The 18,384-nt window shown below is 42.4% G+C and overlaps 1 protein-coding gene across 6 annotated transcripts in view; it reads left to right on the top strand.

The window, feature by feature from the left end:
- The window catches only part of TENM3 (teneurin transmembrane protein 3), a 322,908-nt gene that overhangs the window by 186,909 nt on the left and 117,615 nt on the right, over window positions 1–18,384 (top strand). For 5 of the 6 annotated variants that reach the window (XM_074154473.1, XM_074154472.1, XM_074154471.1 and 2 more), the window contains one exon: window positions 14,946–15,184. In XM_074154473.1, coding sequence (XP_074010574.1) covers window positions 14,946–15,184 — 239 coding nt within the window. Of the gene's footprint in view, window positions 1–1,117; window positions 1,211–14,945; window positions 15,185–18,384 lie in introns of all 6 variants that reach the window. The other variant, XM_074154468.1, reaches the window with a different exon arrangement.

The following is an 18,384-nucleotide window of genomic DNA, read 5'->3' as shown; positions in this document are numbered from 1 at the left end:
ATTACGGGATCAGTATATACACACATTAGATGCCTTTATAAAGTAAAACAAACAGTATTGTTTTCAAAGATTGAAGTTGAATATAAAAGTTCTGTTTTCTTTCAACGTTCTCCTGCAGTCGGGTGCTCACCAAGCATGTACCCATATGCTTAGAAGCTTCCCTTGCTGTGAATAGTGTCTTACTTCAGATTTCTCTGGCATTCTTCCTGCTCAAAAATACCTTGCTGTCACCATGAATACTTGGAATTTGACAACACTATGTATTTGGGTCTAGTGGGAAGTGTCCCTGCCCATGGCAGCGGGGTTGGAACTTGATGATCTTTAAGGTCCCTTCCAACCTGAATGATTCCATGAGTCTATGATTTTGTCCCCTGTCCCTTAGGCAAGCGCTGATAGTCCAGAACTCTGCAGTATTTGCACAGTATTCTGGGAGTTATCATCCCCCTCTCCAAAAAAAAAAAAAAAAAAGGCAAACATGGACCCAAATTTTTTTTCCAAAACTAATCTTTTCCTGGTTTAGATAGGACAAAAGAAATATGCAGTTCTAAACAAAATAACAGCATCTAGCTTTGTTTCTCCCCTTTCATTTTCTCGCCATTCCCTGAGAGCGCCAGCGTCTGTGGTCCTTCCTTCCCCTCCCCTGCTGCATGTTTTTATGCCAGCCCTCTGCGTATTTTCTGGCTGACTTGCTGTGCCAGAGACCAGCGAGAGACTGTCTTTTAATAGTCTCGGTTCGCTTTTTATTATTTCATCTCTGGTCCAGCCTCATCAAGTAAACAGCATCCCCCACTAAGCACTGCTCGGTCCTTACGCCTGTCTTGCCACGGGCAGCAGCCGGGAATTTTATTCAAGGACTCGTACATAAATGAGGGATCGCCGAGGGGTGGTGACCACCTAACGCTAGCCTTGTAAAACCCTCTCTTCAAGTTACAACCCAGCGGGTAGTTCAGAGAACAGCACAGGAGGGAGATCAGTCCCGCCTTCAAAATGCAGTTTGCACATCTGTGGGAAAAGAAAATTATGCAACAGAAGCCGTATATTCTTGTTGTGGGATCATCCCATTCTTTAATTTGAAATTGCCACTCTAATTTCATCTTTTTTGTATCTTTGTGTGTAGAGAATTAGGAAATCAAGCAGTCCTTGCAAATGGTCATGACAACCTTATAGAGATGGATGTGTTTTCTCCAACATATCACGATAGCAGTTATGGGTATGTGACTCTAAGTGTTTGCATGATGCTAACTGTTGACACAGGAGACAAAATGTGATTTTTAAAAAAAACCCTGTAATTACGATAGTCAAAAACATCTGGGGCAAACTTCCTCATCTTGATATCTGATTTTTTAAAAATTATACTTCAAATAATCTGTCAAACTGACTCACGGTAAATACAAAATGGTAAACTTAGACTGCCGAATCTTCTTAGCTTTCGCTTAAGAAAATAAGAGTGCAGTTGAGGTTGTATTAATTCTCTGTGGCCCGATTCTGCAAGCTGTTGCGCACTACTTGCATGCTTACACATTTGCCAGATCTGATCCTTAGTTTGTAATACATTTACTACTTAGCAAATGTTTGTTTTAGAAATATTATGACATATTAATGTAGCATAAGGAATGACCAATCAAAGAAGTTAAGAATTATATCTAATCTGTAATAGTTTTTACCAGCTAGTTTGAAATCGGAACTGCTGATCGATATGTAACTGGAAATAAAGAATTCCATATAAATGAATATTTCATATAATTTAAAAAAAAATCTAGTATAGAACTGTCCTACACCTACTTAACTTTGGCATTAATATCTGTCCTATATTTGAACTGTGTTTTGACATTCTTGTGCCAAATGAGTATACTTGGTTTCTGATCCACACCAAAAAAACCACCCGTGACAAAGCAATACCTTTTCTAATGAGTTCCAGCCTGTGAATTATTAATCATAAATATATCTTTTCTTTTTTTTTGTTTATACTACGGTAAAAATCAGAGCTTTATGTCCAAATTCTGTGGTGTTAATTGTAACTCTTAACACTATAAAAAGGGCTAAGGCGCTTTCTGATTAAATGAGGAGATCTGCATCTGCCCATTAATAACTAATTCACCTGTAAAATATATTGACAGTGTACATTGATCTGCTTTGTATTCCAAAAACTCTTTAAACTTTCACTTAGCCTCAAATTAAAACCAACAGCAGGAAGAGAATGGTATGTTAAATTCAATTAGTTAATCATTATTGGCAAACTCAAAGATACTGCGGATATTTACCAGAAGACCCTAATATATTTTCTTTAAAGTAAAAATGGAAGCATACTGTATTAAAAAAGAACAAACCCAAATATTATTGTTCCCTGTAGACCAATTACCATAGAATACTGATTCAGATGCGTAATTGCTGAAGTAGAGTTAATAGAACCATGCCTGGTTTATGCTTTATATGTTTGTAATGGGACCACCAAATGCAAGTATTTTGGCAAATGGGCTACGTTAGATGAAATTCCTGTTAGTTGATACTAATTCAGGTAACAACACAATGAAATTTATCTTGTTTGTAATCCCTTCATTTTTAAAATTATGCTCGCAGGGATCATCTCCTGGTGTGAAAGTTGTCCGGAGATAATAACACATCAGTTCCAAAGCGTAATAGATTGGAGGCTACAACATGCTATCAGCATGAAAATTCAGTTTATCAACCTCCCTAACATACTGTGTCACAGCTAGAATCATTATATATTTGTTTCTTTGTTTTCATGTCATGCGTGTGTTGCATTATGATATACTGTTTCTTAGTTTGTATGGCTTACGGAGAGAATATTAATCTAATGAATTTGACAATTTTACTGTTAAAAATGGTAATAGAAATAGACATTTTGCATAGAACTTCTAATGATTCACGCGCCTAGACTTAAAGAATAATTGTTTATAGCTTCGAGAGATTTGTGCACAGTGCATTAATTATCGTAAGGCAGCTGGAAATCTCAAAGTATTCTAATGGTATATATTGTTGGCTTCACTTGGTACCGCTATTCTTTTCTCTAATATTTAAGCATCAGTTGGTACACCTGGTGACAAATCAGCTTAGTTTGAAGTAAAAAGTCTGTTTTTCTTTTACCTAATCTGATAGACCTCTCCTCAAGTTTTCTAGATGTCAAAATCTGGAAAAAAAAAAAAAAAAAAAAAAAAAAAAAGATTCAATATTATCGAATGACCATATTTATATTTCTTATAGCTAAAACTTCCTAGCATTTTCTATTTCTATAGAATCTCCTCATTTTCTGAAAAATTCCTATTTTTGCAGGCTTGAGGTTTGGAAACTTCCTGTTGTATTTAATTAAGAATTCTTTACGAGGAGGATGGCTGGAGATTTTTGTCATCTGTTGGGGAAAGGGTTCGGGAGACCTGAGCGTAAAAGAGGTCAGGTTGTTGTAAGGGCAGAGTGAATTAAATTCAGGAGTGGAAGAAGCCGGGAGTGCAGAGTGGAGAGGAGAGAACTGGAACTGACTGGGCACGAACGGGGTAGGAATGGGTAGAGTGCCAAATGGGTAGATGGAGTAGTCCAGAAGGAGAAGCTGTGAGTGGTTGGTTAGGCAAGGTAGGACTTAGATAAAATGCTAGAGGATTAGAGAGACTAAATATCTAAGATGAAAACCAAGATTATTCCTAGTCCTTTACTGTCTTTTACTGCTTGTGAAGTCTCAAGGTGATGAGAAACCTCGGCTGCTGGCATATGGTCCAGAAATAATCAAACCAAAGATTTTTGTATCTGTGATGGCCTATGGTGATAAGAAGCCTTTCAATGCAACCTTTGAAGTTTCTTCAAACTTGCTTTAAAAAGACACGTTAAACCAAAAAACACTTTAGTAAAAATAAATCTCCTCAGCACCATAAAGTGAAGGACACAAAAATGTGTAAATTTAAAAGCTAACCTCTTTCTATGGTTGCGTGGCTGCAGTTGAGCCTGCCATCCTGATACACGCAGCTGGTGTTGAACCAGAAAGGAATTTTAACAGATTCTGGAAATTCTTTCTATTGCATTCAAAGAGGTGAGAGAACGATACCAAACATCATGGCAAAGCCAAGCCCTGGGTGACCGTATAGTGCCAGCACCCAGCGTCTCTGATTGTGTTGGTTGCACAAAGAGAAGTCCAGCTCCAAAAAGGCATCTGTGGAAATGAGTACCATTAAAGATAAAGCGTCACCTTCTCCTGAGCACAAGGTGTAACCCTCTGCCTTGGTGAATCCATGAATGGTGGCCTCTCAAGTCTACACATCTTGGCATGTTGCCTGTGAGAGCGTATGGAAGCGTAGAACAGAAGTTTCCACCAAGGAACAATAAGGACTGGAGAACAGGAATGATGGTTGCATCACCGAACATGCGCAGTTGTCAAGTCGGTGGTAGTGGCTGTAACTCCGAGGTTATGACAGCGCTGTCACTGCGGTGACATGAATCCAGCTGTTTGAGTGACTGCTGCTAGCGTGGTGGTGGCAGCGCAGGGTTCATCGCGGGTTATCACAGGCTCCGAATCGCGGGAGAACCACAGCTACGGACATCAATAAGCGAGCCAAGGTTCACAGATCCATTATGATGGAAACTTCAGCCTGTTTCCAGCCCGAGGCACAATCAGATCCTATCAGTCACACAGAATAATACTTCACTTCTTCAGCTTCCCTCTGGTTTTATCTCCTTTTAAAATGTCCAGCAGCTCAGTCAGGTCTTTCAGCTGCAGACAAAATTTCAACCTTTGTTCCAACTTCTGTATTAATCTTTGGGTAAATAACGCAGCTCTGAGTCTCTCGCGAACCGCATTTGGTTTTTCAGATTGTCTTCATGTGCTTTTTGAGACATTTAGAGCAATTGTTCTCTTTCAGCTTTATGAAGACAGCAAGGGTATTCATCAAAAGAGATTGGAGGAGTACTTGTGCTTGTACCCTACCCCTATGTGTACCCTACCCCCTTCTTCTTTGATTTTCTCCCTGGAAATCTTAACTTTATTCAGTATTTAAGACAGGAGCAGGCCAAGATTAGAATACTTCAGCTCAGAGACAACTTTCTCTCTTTCTGTCTCTGGCTTGATAGGGATACGATTCCAGAAGAGCAGAGAACGAGATAAGGAATTGTAATACAAATTCTTGCTGCTCACATGAGTGTTTCCAGTCCTCACTGCAAAATTCGGACACTTTCCTCTACTCTCTCTTCCTTTGGAGAGAGGAGACCTGGAATAGCATGAACACTGTCAGTGTCAGAAAGTGCACTATAAGGGGCTGTCAGGTTCTCTCCAACTCCTGCCTCCTTCAAAAGTAAGTGTCACCAACAATATCCAGAGCCACGTCACTACTGTAGCCCAGATGAACGTCCTCTGAGAGACCCAGAAGCAGCCTGCAAGGACAGCAGAGCCCCTTGATATTTTCTTCAGCGATACCTCAGTCTAGTTTCACTCTCCGCTGGCAGGTAGGTAATGGGACAATCCTGCAGCAGAGTATGGGTAACTGAAGACGTGGCAGGTTTCTTTGCTTGCCAACCCAGACTGTGAGCTATTCTTTGCATCCCTCTCTCCTGCTCACTCCTGCAAAGTGCGGCCTAGCGTTGTTTGCTTCACTTCCTCATCTTCAGAGTGCAGCAGAGCAGAGAGGAAGGTGGAGGTGCAGGCTTGGCAGATCCAGCTGATTATACTGGTTCTTTTGATCCTAGACATGCATATACATATGACAGAAGTTAACTCCTGCAGGGAACAGAGTTAGCAGCCCAAATCTGATTTTGGAGGAACAAATAATTGGATTTTTACAGGTGCCTTCTGCTTGCTGAGGTACCGAGAAGGTAGGTGTGTTGCAGAGGAAGAGATTTATTCTTGTGCACCTAAAGAGAAGAAGTTTAGGGCTTTTCTCAGTATCCAGTCCTTCAAGGCACCATGCCCTGGTGGCTTTCGCAGCAGGTGGGGATATTGTTGTGGCTGAATTGCTGTTTGAAGCTTCCTCTGTTTGACTTCTCCAGCCTTTCTCCAGCAGCAGCCAGGAGTGGACCGTAACCTGCCAGGGGCCAGATGTCAAAGAACACACAAGCAGTAAAGAAGGCACTTGCAGCCCCACTAGTATTTTTTCCTCCTTTCTTGGCTTTCAGTCGTCGATTTGTAAAGAATGTGGGGTCCTCGGTGTAAACCCACCCAAATTCAAGCAAGTGTTACCACATGTGAAGTGTTTTTCTTAAACATTTGAATAAGCTGTTAGAGGAGGCTTATCTCCAGTTCCCACAGATGTTTCCTCTGGTTTTGCATATGGATAATAGCTCTCTTCTCTTTCTTCCCTTCCCCCAAACTTTGATCATCATTTGATCTGATGTGATCTCGGAGCTCTTTCCGGGATTATGGTGGTATTAATATTGGCTCTGAGGAAGCGGAAATTCACTTTTATCTCTTCCTAAGCAATTTTTTGATTGCGCTTCTGCACAGAAAATAAACTGAGACAAATTCGCAGCGTAGTGTAGTTTGTGTGCTGGCTTGGATTTATGTTAAATGCAGCCATATGGTTCTGTGGAAGTCAGTCATAAGCCTGTGCTAAGGGCAAACACCACCAGCTACAAGGTTTCATCTCAGAAGAATGTTAACAGAAGATGAAGACAGGCATAAAGTGCTCACGGAGAAACAAAAATCCAATTCCTTCTGGAGCCTACTGGGAAAGCTGATCTCATGCATCAGTGAACCAGAGTTCATATGAGACCCAGCCAGTAATTTCTGTTATCTTTTACATCTTCCCTATAATGTGAGTCGGCAGAGATTAATCTTCTCTTTCCATCTGCTTCCATCGGCCCAGTGCAAGGAATCAGATTTATTGATGTGATCTATCCATTAGTGAACCAGGCGGAGCTCTCTAACGTCAAGTGGCAGGTGAGGGTCACGGTCTCACTCAGAGAGCCCAGTTCAATCCAGCATGAAGAGGGTCTCTCGGCAGAGAGAGAGCAAACGCATCGGTAGGTGCAGTGCGATGATTGATTGCCATCTCGGACCACCGTTTTTTCCACAGTTAATGGTTTTCTTTGGATTCCGACAGTTAATGTATCTGGTAGGGGTTTTGTAAACAAACAGAAAGCATGATAGCCCTTTCCCGGGAGGGGAAAATTCAGCTGGTTTGCATTAAGGCAAGTCAGGGAGAGATAAATATAAAAACATAAATGAGAGAAGTTGGAGCAAAGTGAAATAGCTGCAGCTGGGTATATCCATCCTCTCTTGAAGTTACTTTCTTAAGATCAATTGATTTCTTTGTATGGAAATGGCAAATAAAATGTTAGGTCTTCACACAGAGATGGGCACACACTCTGTGTCAGTAATGAGGGATTTGAGGCAGAGAATGAGAGCTCCCAGACCTCCAAAGTCTTTTCTGTCTGACTTTCCTATATGACCCTTTGGACCATCAAAGAAATAAGAAGAAAAACCCGCAGCTACCCTTACGTCTTGCTTGCTCACATTGGCCTCGTGGTGCTGCCAAATTCTAGTAGAAGGTGCCGTTACACTTTTGAAAAGCAGATTTAATTACCGATTGCTGCTGTCTCCAGATAGGAGCATTTTTGGACAAAATCTGGTATTTTATTTTGAGTTCATCTGAACAATCATGGCAGCACTATTTATTACAAAACAGAATAATTATAGGGTTTATTCCCAGAAATTCAATAATAAAACCAAGTCATTAGGAGTACTATTGAATTCCAAGCAGAGAAGACGTGTCTCTTGAAGTGTTGTCCTGAGAGGTAAATATGTCAACGAAACACAAATTTGCTAAAATTTACATTTCTCTCAACCTGCAAAGTGGATTTGTTCTTTCCACCTCTTGAGGCTTAGGAGAATATGATCGGTGTGTTCCTATTTCTAGATGTCCACTGCTTCTTGCCTTGGAGTGAATCAGGAGAATAGATTGAGGACCTTAGCAGAATGGATAAGAACATTTCCTTGGGCTTGCTTACAGATGCCTTCATTGATATAATAATGTCCACAGATTCAACACTCCTTAGAGGCAAAGAGATAATTTTTAATAAGAGTTTGATCCTGGCAGATTTGAGTTGGCTTTTGGGGGGAAGATTAACCTGTGTTCCATACTGTAAAAATTGGTGTGCTTGTTTCTTACACCTATAAATACTTAAAGGGTGGGTGTCAAGAGGACGGGGCCGGTCTTTTTTCAGTGGTGCCCAGTGACAGGACAAAAGGTAACAGGCACAAACTTGAACATAGGAAGTTCCGTCTCAACATGAGGAGGAACTTCTTTACTTTGAGGGTTACAGAGCCCTGGAAGAGGCTGCCCAGAGAGGCGGTGGAGTCTCCGTCTCCGGAGACATTCAAAGCTGGCCTGGACAAGTTCCTGTGCAACCTGCTCTGGGTGGACCTGCTCTGGCCGGGGGTTGAACTAGATGATCTCCAGAGGTCCCTTCCAACCCTGGATCATTCTGTGATTCTGTGATTTCTTAAAGCACTTGAGCTGTGATTGCATAAGGCAGGATGGTGTTGCCTTGGCTGGAATAGTCAAGGTAAGGACAGCAATCTTTTGAGCCAACTGTGGTCCCTCGCACTGGTAATTACTAATATAGCCAGGGTTTCTTCTCAAATTGCAAGAAGAACAAGTGAGTCAAATGGAACAGATCAGTGCAGTTGCTACTTACATGAAAGAAATTTTGAGAGACTCATAGATAAGCTTAAATATTTGGGGGCCTTTTGGCACCTATGGGTAAAAGAAACAAATGCAGAAGATGTTAGGGATAGTGTTTCTCTCCTCTTCCACCTCTCCTCAAGTCACTTTCTATTCTGTCATCTTCCAAATGTCAGGTTTTTTCTATTCTGCACTGAAACAACAGGTATCTGAAAATAGCTTTCCTCAGCTCCACGGCTGCCTTTCCCTGACCCATAAAGAGCCTAAATTTTGCTTTCTTGCTTTAGGCAATTACTTTTTAATGCTTTTGTGTGTTTTACCCTAAAAGTAAAGTGAGTTAAACAGTAATATTAGAAAAGTTTTGTCTTTATGTACTGCGGGGCAAACAGTACATACTCATTATACGAGAACAAGGGAACAATCAGTTGAATTTAAATTGAAACTGATAGAAGAAAATGCATTTTGACACGATGCGTGTTTAGCCTACAGAACAAAATGCCACAAGACATCATTGAGAGCGTGAGTTTTGGACTGTTTAGAGCAGGAGTGAGCTGCTAGTGAAGAAGTAGACTGGAAGGTGTTCATCTCCTCCCTTTGTACTGGCTGATTTCAGACAGGGAATTGTTCCTGGTGATCTGCCCTCCCGCGGTAATTCCTCTTTCTGCTTCTTTGGCTGCAGTGACACACAGATTTTGGACATGTAGGTCTTCTCTACCAAATAAGATTATCCTCCTTCTCCACAGATTTTTTTTGAACGAAGTAACTTGTTCATTGTACCGCGTATGAGTGCAGGAATCCTTATTATCAGGGAGTGGAGCGGTAGGACGAGGGGTGATGGTTTTAACTGAAAGAGGGGAGATTTAGATTAGATCTTAGGAAAAAATTCTTTGCTGTGAGGGTGGTGAGACCCTGGCCCAGGTTGCCCAGGGAAGCTGTGGCTGCCCCATCCCTGGAGGGGTTCAAGGCCAGGCTGGATGGGGCTTTGAGCAACCTGGTCTGGTGGGAGGTGCCCCTGCCAAGGGCAGGGGGTTGGAGCTGGCTGATCTTTAAGGTCCCTTCCAACCCAAACCATTCTGTGATTCTATAATCCTACCCCTAATGCTGTTTTTTGGACAGAGACCTCCTTCAAAAGCCCAGGTGAGAGGGAATTTCCAACACTGGATGCCTTTGGTAGTGCAGTCTGAGTGTTACAGGTGTTTTTCCTCATGCCCTGCCAGTGGTTGTCTGTAACGCTCTGAAGAGCCACGTTTCATTAGCGCTATTGTGGAACTGAGCAAACAGACTGCAGGCAGGACAGCAGAGGAGACAGCGCTGGAAGAAAACCTGTGCTGCCGTGGCACATTTGTTACTGATCACTGCGGAGTCTCTCCGTTCAGAAACATGACCAAACTAATAGATTTATTCTGCTCCAGGTTCTTCAGGTGCTTTTTTTTATTATTTTTGTATACAAAAATGCACAAGATTCAAAGACTTGGGGGGGCGGGGGAGGGTGTGGATTTAGGGTTTATAAGCACATATATTCTAAATATGACAATTCTGGATCAATGGTATTATAGCTCTTAAGGTGAGGAGTGTTTTGTTGTATGTGCATAAGGCCTAGCGATATCGGCCTTTGTTCTGTAACAGCAGTCATCATCTAAATAATGAAGTTGTACAAAATAACAATATCAGCCTTTAAATCTCACTGACAAGGTGATAAAATGAGATGTATATTCTGATGCTCGATAGAATTTTGCTGGGTCTTATGCACAATTCCTTATTTGGTACGAATTCTGTAAAACTCCTGTGTGACTTGTAATACGTTGTGACATATTTGCCATGGGATTCAACGCCCTATTGGTGTGGTTGTGCTGTATGAAATACTTTAAAACAGAGCTAAAATGCTGCCAGGAAAGTTGTTGGAAATGATAAGGTGGGCTCTTCCACACATTTTCCAAGTATATGCGGAGCGTTCTATATATGATGCCCCAAAACCAGAGAAGACCAAAACCTAGAGAAATCCTAGCTACAGGTCGCAGGGAATCTTTTGCAAGGGGAACCAATTTCGGTATAAGCTAAAAAAAAAAAATAAAAATGAAGTCATGTATCTAATGTAAAGAATTATATTAGAAGTGTTAAAATTATGCAATAATTCTAGGCAAATTGAGACCAATCTATTTAGAAGTAATGTGGAATACTCATTTTTGCTGGTGAAGGTTTATTTGTGTAATATCTGTGCTTGTGGCAGTCTGGGGTTTAGGGCCTTCCAGATGTGTGTGTCATATCGCATTCCCTGATGCAGAGTATCCACTGGCTTCTAAACTGGGACCAGAAGTTTTTGTCACAGACCCTTTGGTAAAGAAAATTACTCTAAATCTCATTTCTCTTCCTGGACACCTGGCTATCTTATATCAGAACTATTTGGGCTTATGGTCTGAGCCTTACTGCCCTGGGATGTTTTGATAATCTATCTCCATTTCTCTAAAGACACAGTTTTCAGTTAACTTAATCTTTCTTCCCAACTCGTGCGGGGGGTTTATCACTTTTTTTCCCCTCCTGTTTTCCCGTTTACTGAATTTAGCAGGGGGTGCTTCCATTTTATTTCCCAGAGAGGAAGTTGCAGCACAGAGAAAATCTTATTTGGTGTGAATCCTCCCCCCAATTTAGGGAGGAAGAAAATGGTCCTCGTGTCAGCAGGTGCACACCAGCACTGGTGCTCAGAGAGTTAAATTAAAAGCATAATTATTTTACTTTTATTCACATTATTGAGGGTTTTGATACTGTATTTCTGTCTTATCTTTTAAGGGTGGAAGCTTAAGTAAAATGCTTGCCATTTGTGAAACGAGGGGACTTCCCAACTGTCTTTGCATCCAAGGATTAGTTTATGACAGAACTTTTACCCCTGGTCTGTAGTTTGGGTTTGTTAGGTACTGAATTCTTCCCCCACTAAAACATTAAGATTAGCTGCACATTTTAATAGAAACATATATTGAATGAGCAGAGAGAACTACATATTTATTAAATGTAAAAATAGAAGATTATTTCCTTTCAAAAGTGAATTGAATTATTTAATAAAAACAGAGGTAGCTTGTCTTCTAAAATATTAGCATGATTTGCTGGATTTTTGTACTCTAAAGCTTAATAAAATATTTAAAGTGCTGCTTACATGAAGATCTAGCAAGTGCTTGTTAGATGATCAATTTTGAATGAAAGATACGCCGTTGCAGATGCCATAAGCTCCCTGTGAGATGAACCATGGTGTAATTGCCAGTAAGTCAGTGCCTGGTCAAGTCGTACAAACAGTTCAGGCTTTAGAAATTAGCTGTTCCAGCTCCAGGGTTTGAAAAGACAAGGTAGGACGCATAGATAGGTAATTAAAATAATTTGTGGGTAGATTATATTTCAAGGGCGTAAGAATTCTGGCATTATCTGGAGGCAGACGGGATTTGTTGTTGGATGCTGTATCCTCCCGAGGGTCTCCGGGGAGCGGCGTTTGGCACAGCCCGGGGAGGCAGGCGGGATGTGCGAGTCTGAGAGCCTTAGGCTTTACATACTTCTCACTCCCAGTTAATGTAGCGGGAGAGCCTCTGACAACTTTGTTAGCGACTCCACTCGTTTAGGAACGGAGAGAGCCAACCAAATTTTTCTTAACCCAGAGGAAGATGCCAGGCTGGCTTTTCCGTCGTTATTTTCCCCTCAGCGTTTTCCAGCCGGTTGGTGCGGCCGCTCTGGCGTTGGATTCGTGGGATTGGAAGCGAAGGAGGAATAGTTTCAGGTGCAGAGTCGCGCTGCCAGGTTCACATCCAAAAAAAAATACCATTTTCTTTCCTTGCCTTTATGCCTGTGGTGGGCTGTCAGAGTTGCAGCAGCTCCCACCGCTGCAGATACACAGCCAGCTCCCCAGTTTATCTATGGGATTAACTCCTCGAGGGCTCTGAGAATGGGGATTACAGTCTCTAGTAGGCTGGGCTGTACCAAAGCCAGCGTCTCAGCTCTCACTTTCTCAGAGGAGAAAAAAAAAAAAAAAAGGAAGGAAAAGATCAGAGGCTGACTGTTTTCTTGTATTGTTTTGTTAAAGCTTCCAGTACGTGGAGTTCCATTCAAGGGCTCGTATAATGCCAGGTTCCATTTTTAGTCTGTTGAGCCTGACAGCGAGAGCAGGAGGGTGTGAAAATTGCAGGTTGGCCCGGCGGCTTCTTATTTTTAACACGGAAGCTGCTGTTTAGGAGGCGTATTATTATATCTGCCGTACGGCTTTCCTTCGGTCCCCCTAAACAGTACACACTGCACATGGGGAGGGCAACAGCCACCTCTGTGTTTGGCGTTTTCGTGAGATCTGTGTAGAGGTATATATAGATAGATACGTATGTGTTCTGTCTGTGAAATACACCTGGACACAGCATTTACTGTATATAGCCAGAAATGAAAGAGCAGTAATGGTCAAGCGGATAAGACACTTTATCGAGACTTAATGAATCTGCATGCTTCTGTGAGTCTGGAAAATCAAAGGGATGGTCTTGTAAGGTGTAAAACACCTTTTATGTAGGGCTAGTTATTATTATTGTGGTGTTTGCTACATAGAAAATGTCACAACTTTTAATGAAGTACCTTCTTAGAGAGGATTTAAACCACAGGGGCTTTGTCTTTTGAAATCGTTGGTAATCCTCTGAGCTCAGAAGCCACAAAAAATTGGGATGTGCTGTTGTGCATTGGTAGATCTTCTGCTGTTCCTGCTAGCAAGTTTAAAGTGGTTCAAAATGAAGTAACCTGTGTAGCATATTTCATGGGATCATGTTTGTAATGCCAAGTATTTTCAGGCAGAGGGCTTATGCCAAGATGTTCTAGTACGTCTGTTAACCTCCCATAGCAAAATCACCTGCAAATAGCAAGCCTTGTTTATCAGCTGCTGGTATTTTTCTCAGGCTGCAGTGAGGCAAATTAATTTTGAGGGTCTCTACAGCGCATTTCTGCCGAAGCTGCAGTACCTGTATAGGTTGGGCCATCCCTACACAAGGCTCCGAGCGTGGGTCCCAGAGGATGGAAGTCCCATCAGCTGAGAAGCAGAGTCCACCGTGCCGTGTGGTGGCACCGGAGGGCTTTCCCCTCCGCGGGCAGCTCGTTTGGTGGTAGATCCTCCGGCCCATAGCGTAGAGGTGGCACGCGGTAGGCAAACACATGCCCTTGGCTTCGGGAGGACCTGGGTATCAGCAATTCATGAGTGTCTCTTACCTATTAAAAAATGCAAACACCTCTCTAGTCCTGTTTAGCTGTTCCTGCGCTTGGTAAGTTCCAAAATTCCCCACCGTGGGCTTTCGTACCATTTTTAGCTATAGTGTATTCATTTTGCAAAGCCTAATTAGGTGAGGCCAAACCTTATGCTACAGAGTTGCTGAGATAAATTGGCGGAAAAACCCCTGGTGCAAAGATCTTTCCGTGGCTGAGGCTTTTGTTGTTGGTAGAGTTGTGTATGTGCGACAGGAGAGAAACTCCAGGTAGTGTGTGCCGTGCTTAGAGGCTCTTCCAAAATAATTATGCTTGCATGAGCTAAAATTAAAGGATTCTACTTTAGGTAGACTCGGGGAGTAATATTTCTTTTAGAAATTTTAATTGAACAAAATTAAGTTTGCTGATAACTCGCAGAGTGTGTCTTAACTTTGGCTTTGCTTTTCATTCCTCTTGCTGGCTGTGGTTCTTTTGGAGCGCTCACTAAATATATTTCTTTAGAGTACTTCCCGGGCTGTAACTCACTGTTGTATCCATACTCACATCTTGTTATGGTGAGTTTATGTGCGAGGAGATAGGAATTAGTGAACCGAGTATTTAGGACGCAAACAAAAAAACCAGAACTTTTAACTGACTAGTTTTGGCAAAGTTGCCAGAAGTTTGTGTCTGAGCGCTTGCTGTTTTCTTTGTATTTAACCCAGGAAAGCTGTGATAAGTAGTGTGGGCTCTAGTCAGATTGCTCATTATTGACTTTTTAATGGAGTTCCCTGTAGTCTGTAGCGGAAGCCAACAAAAATAAACAGCAGCAGAAAGCCTGTCCCTACTTGTCAGATAAACTCTGAGAGACCTCCTCCCTGCCATGCCGTATTTTGGGTAGTTCTGTTTCCTGTCTGGATCCCAGTCTATTACTAATGTTTGGGGAGGGGAAAACTAATGTTTCTTAAAGGGAAAAAATGTCTTTTATATGTGCGCATGTCGTGACAAGTATTGCTTCTCTGACCCTTTGTAGATTGGATGTTGTTAGTGACTTGAAAAACAGGCAACATTAAACAAAAGAGATATGACTGCCTCTGCTCCAGCTTTATTTACTTTTATCCTTTACCATACACTCTTTTTTTTCCACAGGCATTTCCTATTCAAAACAGGAACAGGGACCACACCGCTGTTCAGTACCGCGACGCCAGGGTACACCATGGCATCCGGCTCGGTTTATTCCCCTCCTACTCGGCCACTACCTAGGAACACTCTCTCCAGAAGTGCTTTTAAATTCAAGAAGTCTTCAAAGTACTGTAGCTGGAAATGCACTGCCCTCTGTGCCGTAGGGGTCTCGGTGCTGCTGGCAATACTGCTGTCCTACTTTATAGGTGAGTCCCGCTTTTTTATAACTATCACCATGAATAGGGACGTCTGATGGCTTGTGTATGGACTGTGACAACACACTAACCTTTAAATAGCAAAATTTTTTGGGTAACAGGAAAAACCACAACAATGATTTAATGAAAAGTCCCAGTTGTTTAGAGGAAATAGAAAATTTGAATATTTTGCAAGCGTTCTGCGGCATGAGAGTGGGTGAATTAACTTCAAAGAAGAACTTGAACTGCAATTAAGCTATGTGGTGTCTCGTTCATATAAAAGTATGTGTAAAATATGGGCTGTAAAAATTCCGTAATGTGAATATGACTTGCAGCATATCCATGGAACTCTTTTCCTCTCATTTTGCATGAAATATGACTAATGCAACGTTTCGGAATGTGAATTATCACTTATTTCATCATTACATACAGATATGTTTGTGTATAGAGCTAGAGAAAAAGTCTAATACAGACTTTTGATTGCAAGACAGGGAAAATAATTGTCCGAAAGGACAATATGTGGAGAAGATGGAGTCTTCTTCCTCTCTTCTAGGTTGTTTATTTTTAATTATTCTCTCTTTTCTCTATTTGTTTGTTAAATTCTATTTCCCAGTTTTTATTTTGGAGGATTTCCTTTCCTTCTTCATCTCTTAAATTATTTAATTTCATAATTGTTCGCTATAAATATTCTATAATCTGAGTTTTAGGCAGTTAATGGGAGCAGTGCTTGTCTATGAGAAAAATGTCGTTGACTTTAATATGGGAACAGAACAAGCTCTTTTTATGCTTGTGACTTCTGTGGCTTTGTCCAGATTGCAGAATTTTTCACTTCTGAGTCCATAGATGGTCTTCAAAACTTTCTTTTAACTGATTTGTTAATTAGAAGTTTAAGTCATCATAGTTACGGGTATGTAAGTGTAAGGGTCTGGGTTTTGGTATTGGTTGCACTCAGATTCAGAGTCTTAAGGAGTCAAGGAAAGAAAATAGAGAGAGGAGAGACAATCTCTCCTTTCCTCCCTGTTTTTAAAATCAGTGTAAATGAATAATAAATCCTAGAAGGCCCTATGATCCTTAAATCTTCATTGCCTTTGTTGAAACAGGCTTGCTACATTTCAACCCAAGGCACAGCCTAAGCCGTATAAAGTCTTTGAAGTAGTTCTTACTGGGCTGAAGCTCCTGTGAACGATCCAAGAAACTGGGTTGCTGAGTAGCTGGGGAAATTCCTCTCTGCCCCAGCAAAACAGAAGCCCCGCGAGCCCCTTTCCCTCCACCCCCAGCTGCCAGCCCCAGGGAATAAAAAGCAGGGGTGCAAATGTGGGGCTGGCCACTGCTGCTCGGCCCCTTCCCATCCCTGGAGTTGGGTTTGTTTTGTGGGAATGTTCCCAGGAGTATAAAGGTGTGGTTTAGAGTTAAGGTTTGATGCTACATCTGTTTTTTTAAAGTGGGATTGAAATAATCCCATTTATAAAACACATTGATTGCCCTCAGTCTCCATAATACTGCCTCATAAGTCATCAGAAGCAAACATCTGCCACTAAATAAACACATGAATGCGAAAGAAGGAATTCAGTATGAAGTAACGCTGTCAAAAACTGGGAAAAACAGCCGTAGAGATAGTAAAATATTGAAGACCTGATTCTGAGCTGAGCTGTACGCTTTGCTAGCCCCAAAGAGCCAGATTACTTATGAATCTGAGGGGCACAAGGAGATAGCTGTACTGGATTATTTCTCCCACAGGCACATTAAGAAATATAAGCATGTCTAATGCGCCTCTGTTCCTGTATTCGGGAAAAAGAGCCGAGCTTTCCAGTGAGTGAGAGCTTTCAGCTCCACACATCATTTATTCAGATACCCTGTAAAAAACCCAAATATAGCTGTACGACGTTTCGTGGGCGTGCGCCAGCTCACATCCTTGCTGAAATAAACTGTGCGCAAGGGCCTTCCTTTGCCCATAGTCAATAGGGAGCTCTTTGCCTACTGGTGATATTACACGTATTTCAGCTAACTCAGCAATCTAAATGTAAAATCCAGCACTCAGGGACGCTCTCTAGAGAACTTCGGGTCCATAAAACCATGAATGGATTAGACTCATTCATATATGTGGTTTTCCCATCTCTACAGATGTAATATCAGAAATACTCTCCATTTAATAGGCCGTCCAAGTATAAATCGGTGAAAATCATTAATGTGAGATGGACACGGTCCTTCATCTTGGTTAACCGTTTCATAGCATAGGTGTGAAAGGGAAATGAGTGAGTAGGACATTGGCCCTAACATAAAAAGAAGGGAAGGACTGCGGTATCGTGTGACCTCTAGCATCCCGAGAGATGCCTCTAACGCAGCGGTCTGGCTTGTCTGCTGAGGTTTACAGCAGCTGAGGTGGCGTGTCACGTTTGTAAAGCCGGTTTGAGACGTGTTTGGAACTTCACAGAGAGACATTGCCACAAGCATGAAAACACTACAGCCCTTGCTGCAAAATATGCCACTACACGTCAATGAGGAGCAGCGTGGGGCTGGTGTCCGCAGTGTGACTGTGGCAGCTGCGGACTGAAGAGCTAACAGGACCGCTTGCCCAGTGAAGGGTGGTGTAATCAGGTCCTTCTCAGAAAGGCAGAGGGATGGACGTGTCACATCCAGGCTTCTTTTAGTTGCAGTGGATATGGGTGCATTGGGTTTGTGTGGCAAAGTTTTGGTAGCAAGGGGGCTACAGGGGTGGCTTCTGTGAGAAGCTGCTAGAAGCTTTCCCCATGTCCGATAGAGTCAATGCAGCTGGCTCCAAGATGGACCTGTTCCTGGCCAAGGCTGAGCCCATCAGCAACGGTGGTAGCACCTCTGGGATAACATAGTTAAGAAGGGAAGAAAAAGTTGCTGTACAAGAACAACTGCAGCTAGAGAGAGGAGTATGTGAGAGGAACAACTCTGCAGACCCCAAGGTCGGTGAAGAAGGAGAAGGTTCTCCAGGCACCAGAGAAGAGATTCCCCTGCAGCCTGTGGTGAAGACCACGGTGAGGCAGGCTGTCCCCCTGCAGCCCATGGAGGTCCATGGTGGAGCAGATATCCACCTGCAGCCCATGGAGGACCCCACACCAGAGCAGGTGGATGCCCAAAGGAGGCTGTGACCCCATGGAGAGCCTGCTCTGGAGCAGGGTCCTGGCAGGACCTGTGGCCCCGTGGGGAGAGGAGCCCAGGCTGGAGCAGGTTTGCTGGCAGGA

Source organism: Numenius arquata, chromosome 10 (genome assembly GCF_964106895.1).
Source record: "Numenius arquata chromosome 10, bNumArq3.hap1.1, whole genome shotgun sequence".
Classification (NCBI taxonomy): Eukaryota; Metazoa; Chordata; class Aves; order Charadriiformes; family Scolopacidae; genus Numenius; species Numenius arquata.
The sequence above is the reverse complement of the archived record's forward strand: the minus strand, read 5'-3'. Positions and strand labels throughout refer to the sequence as shown.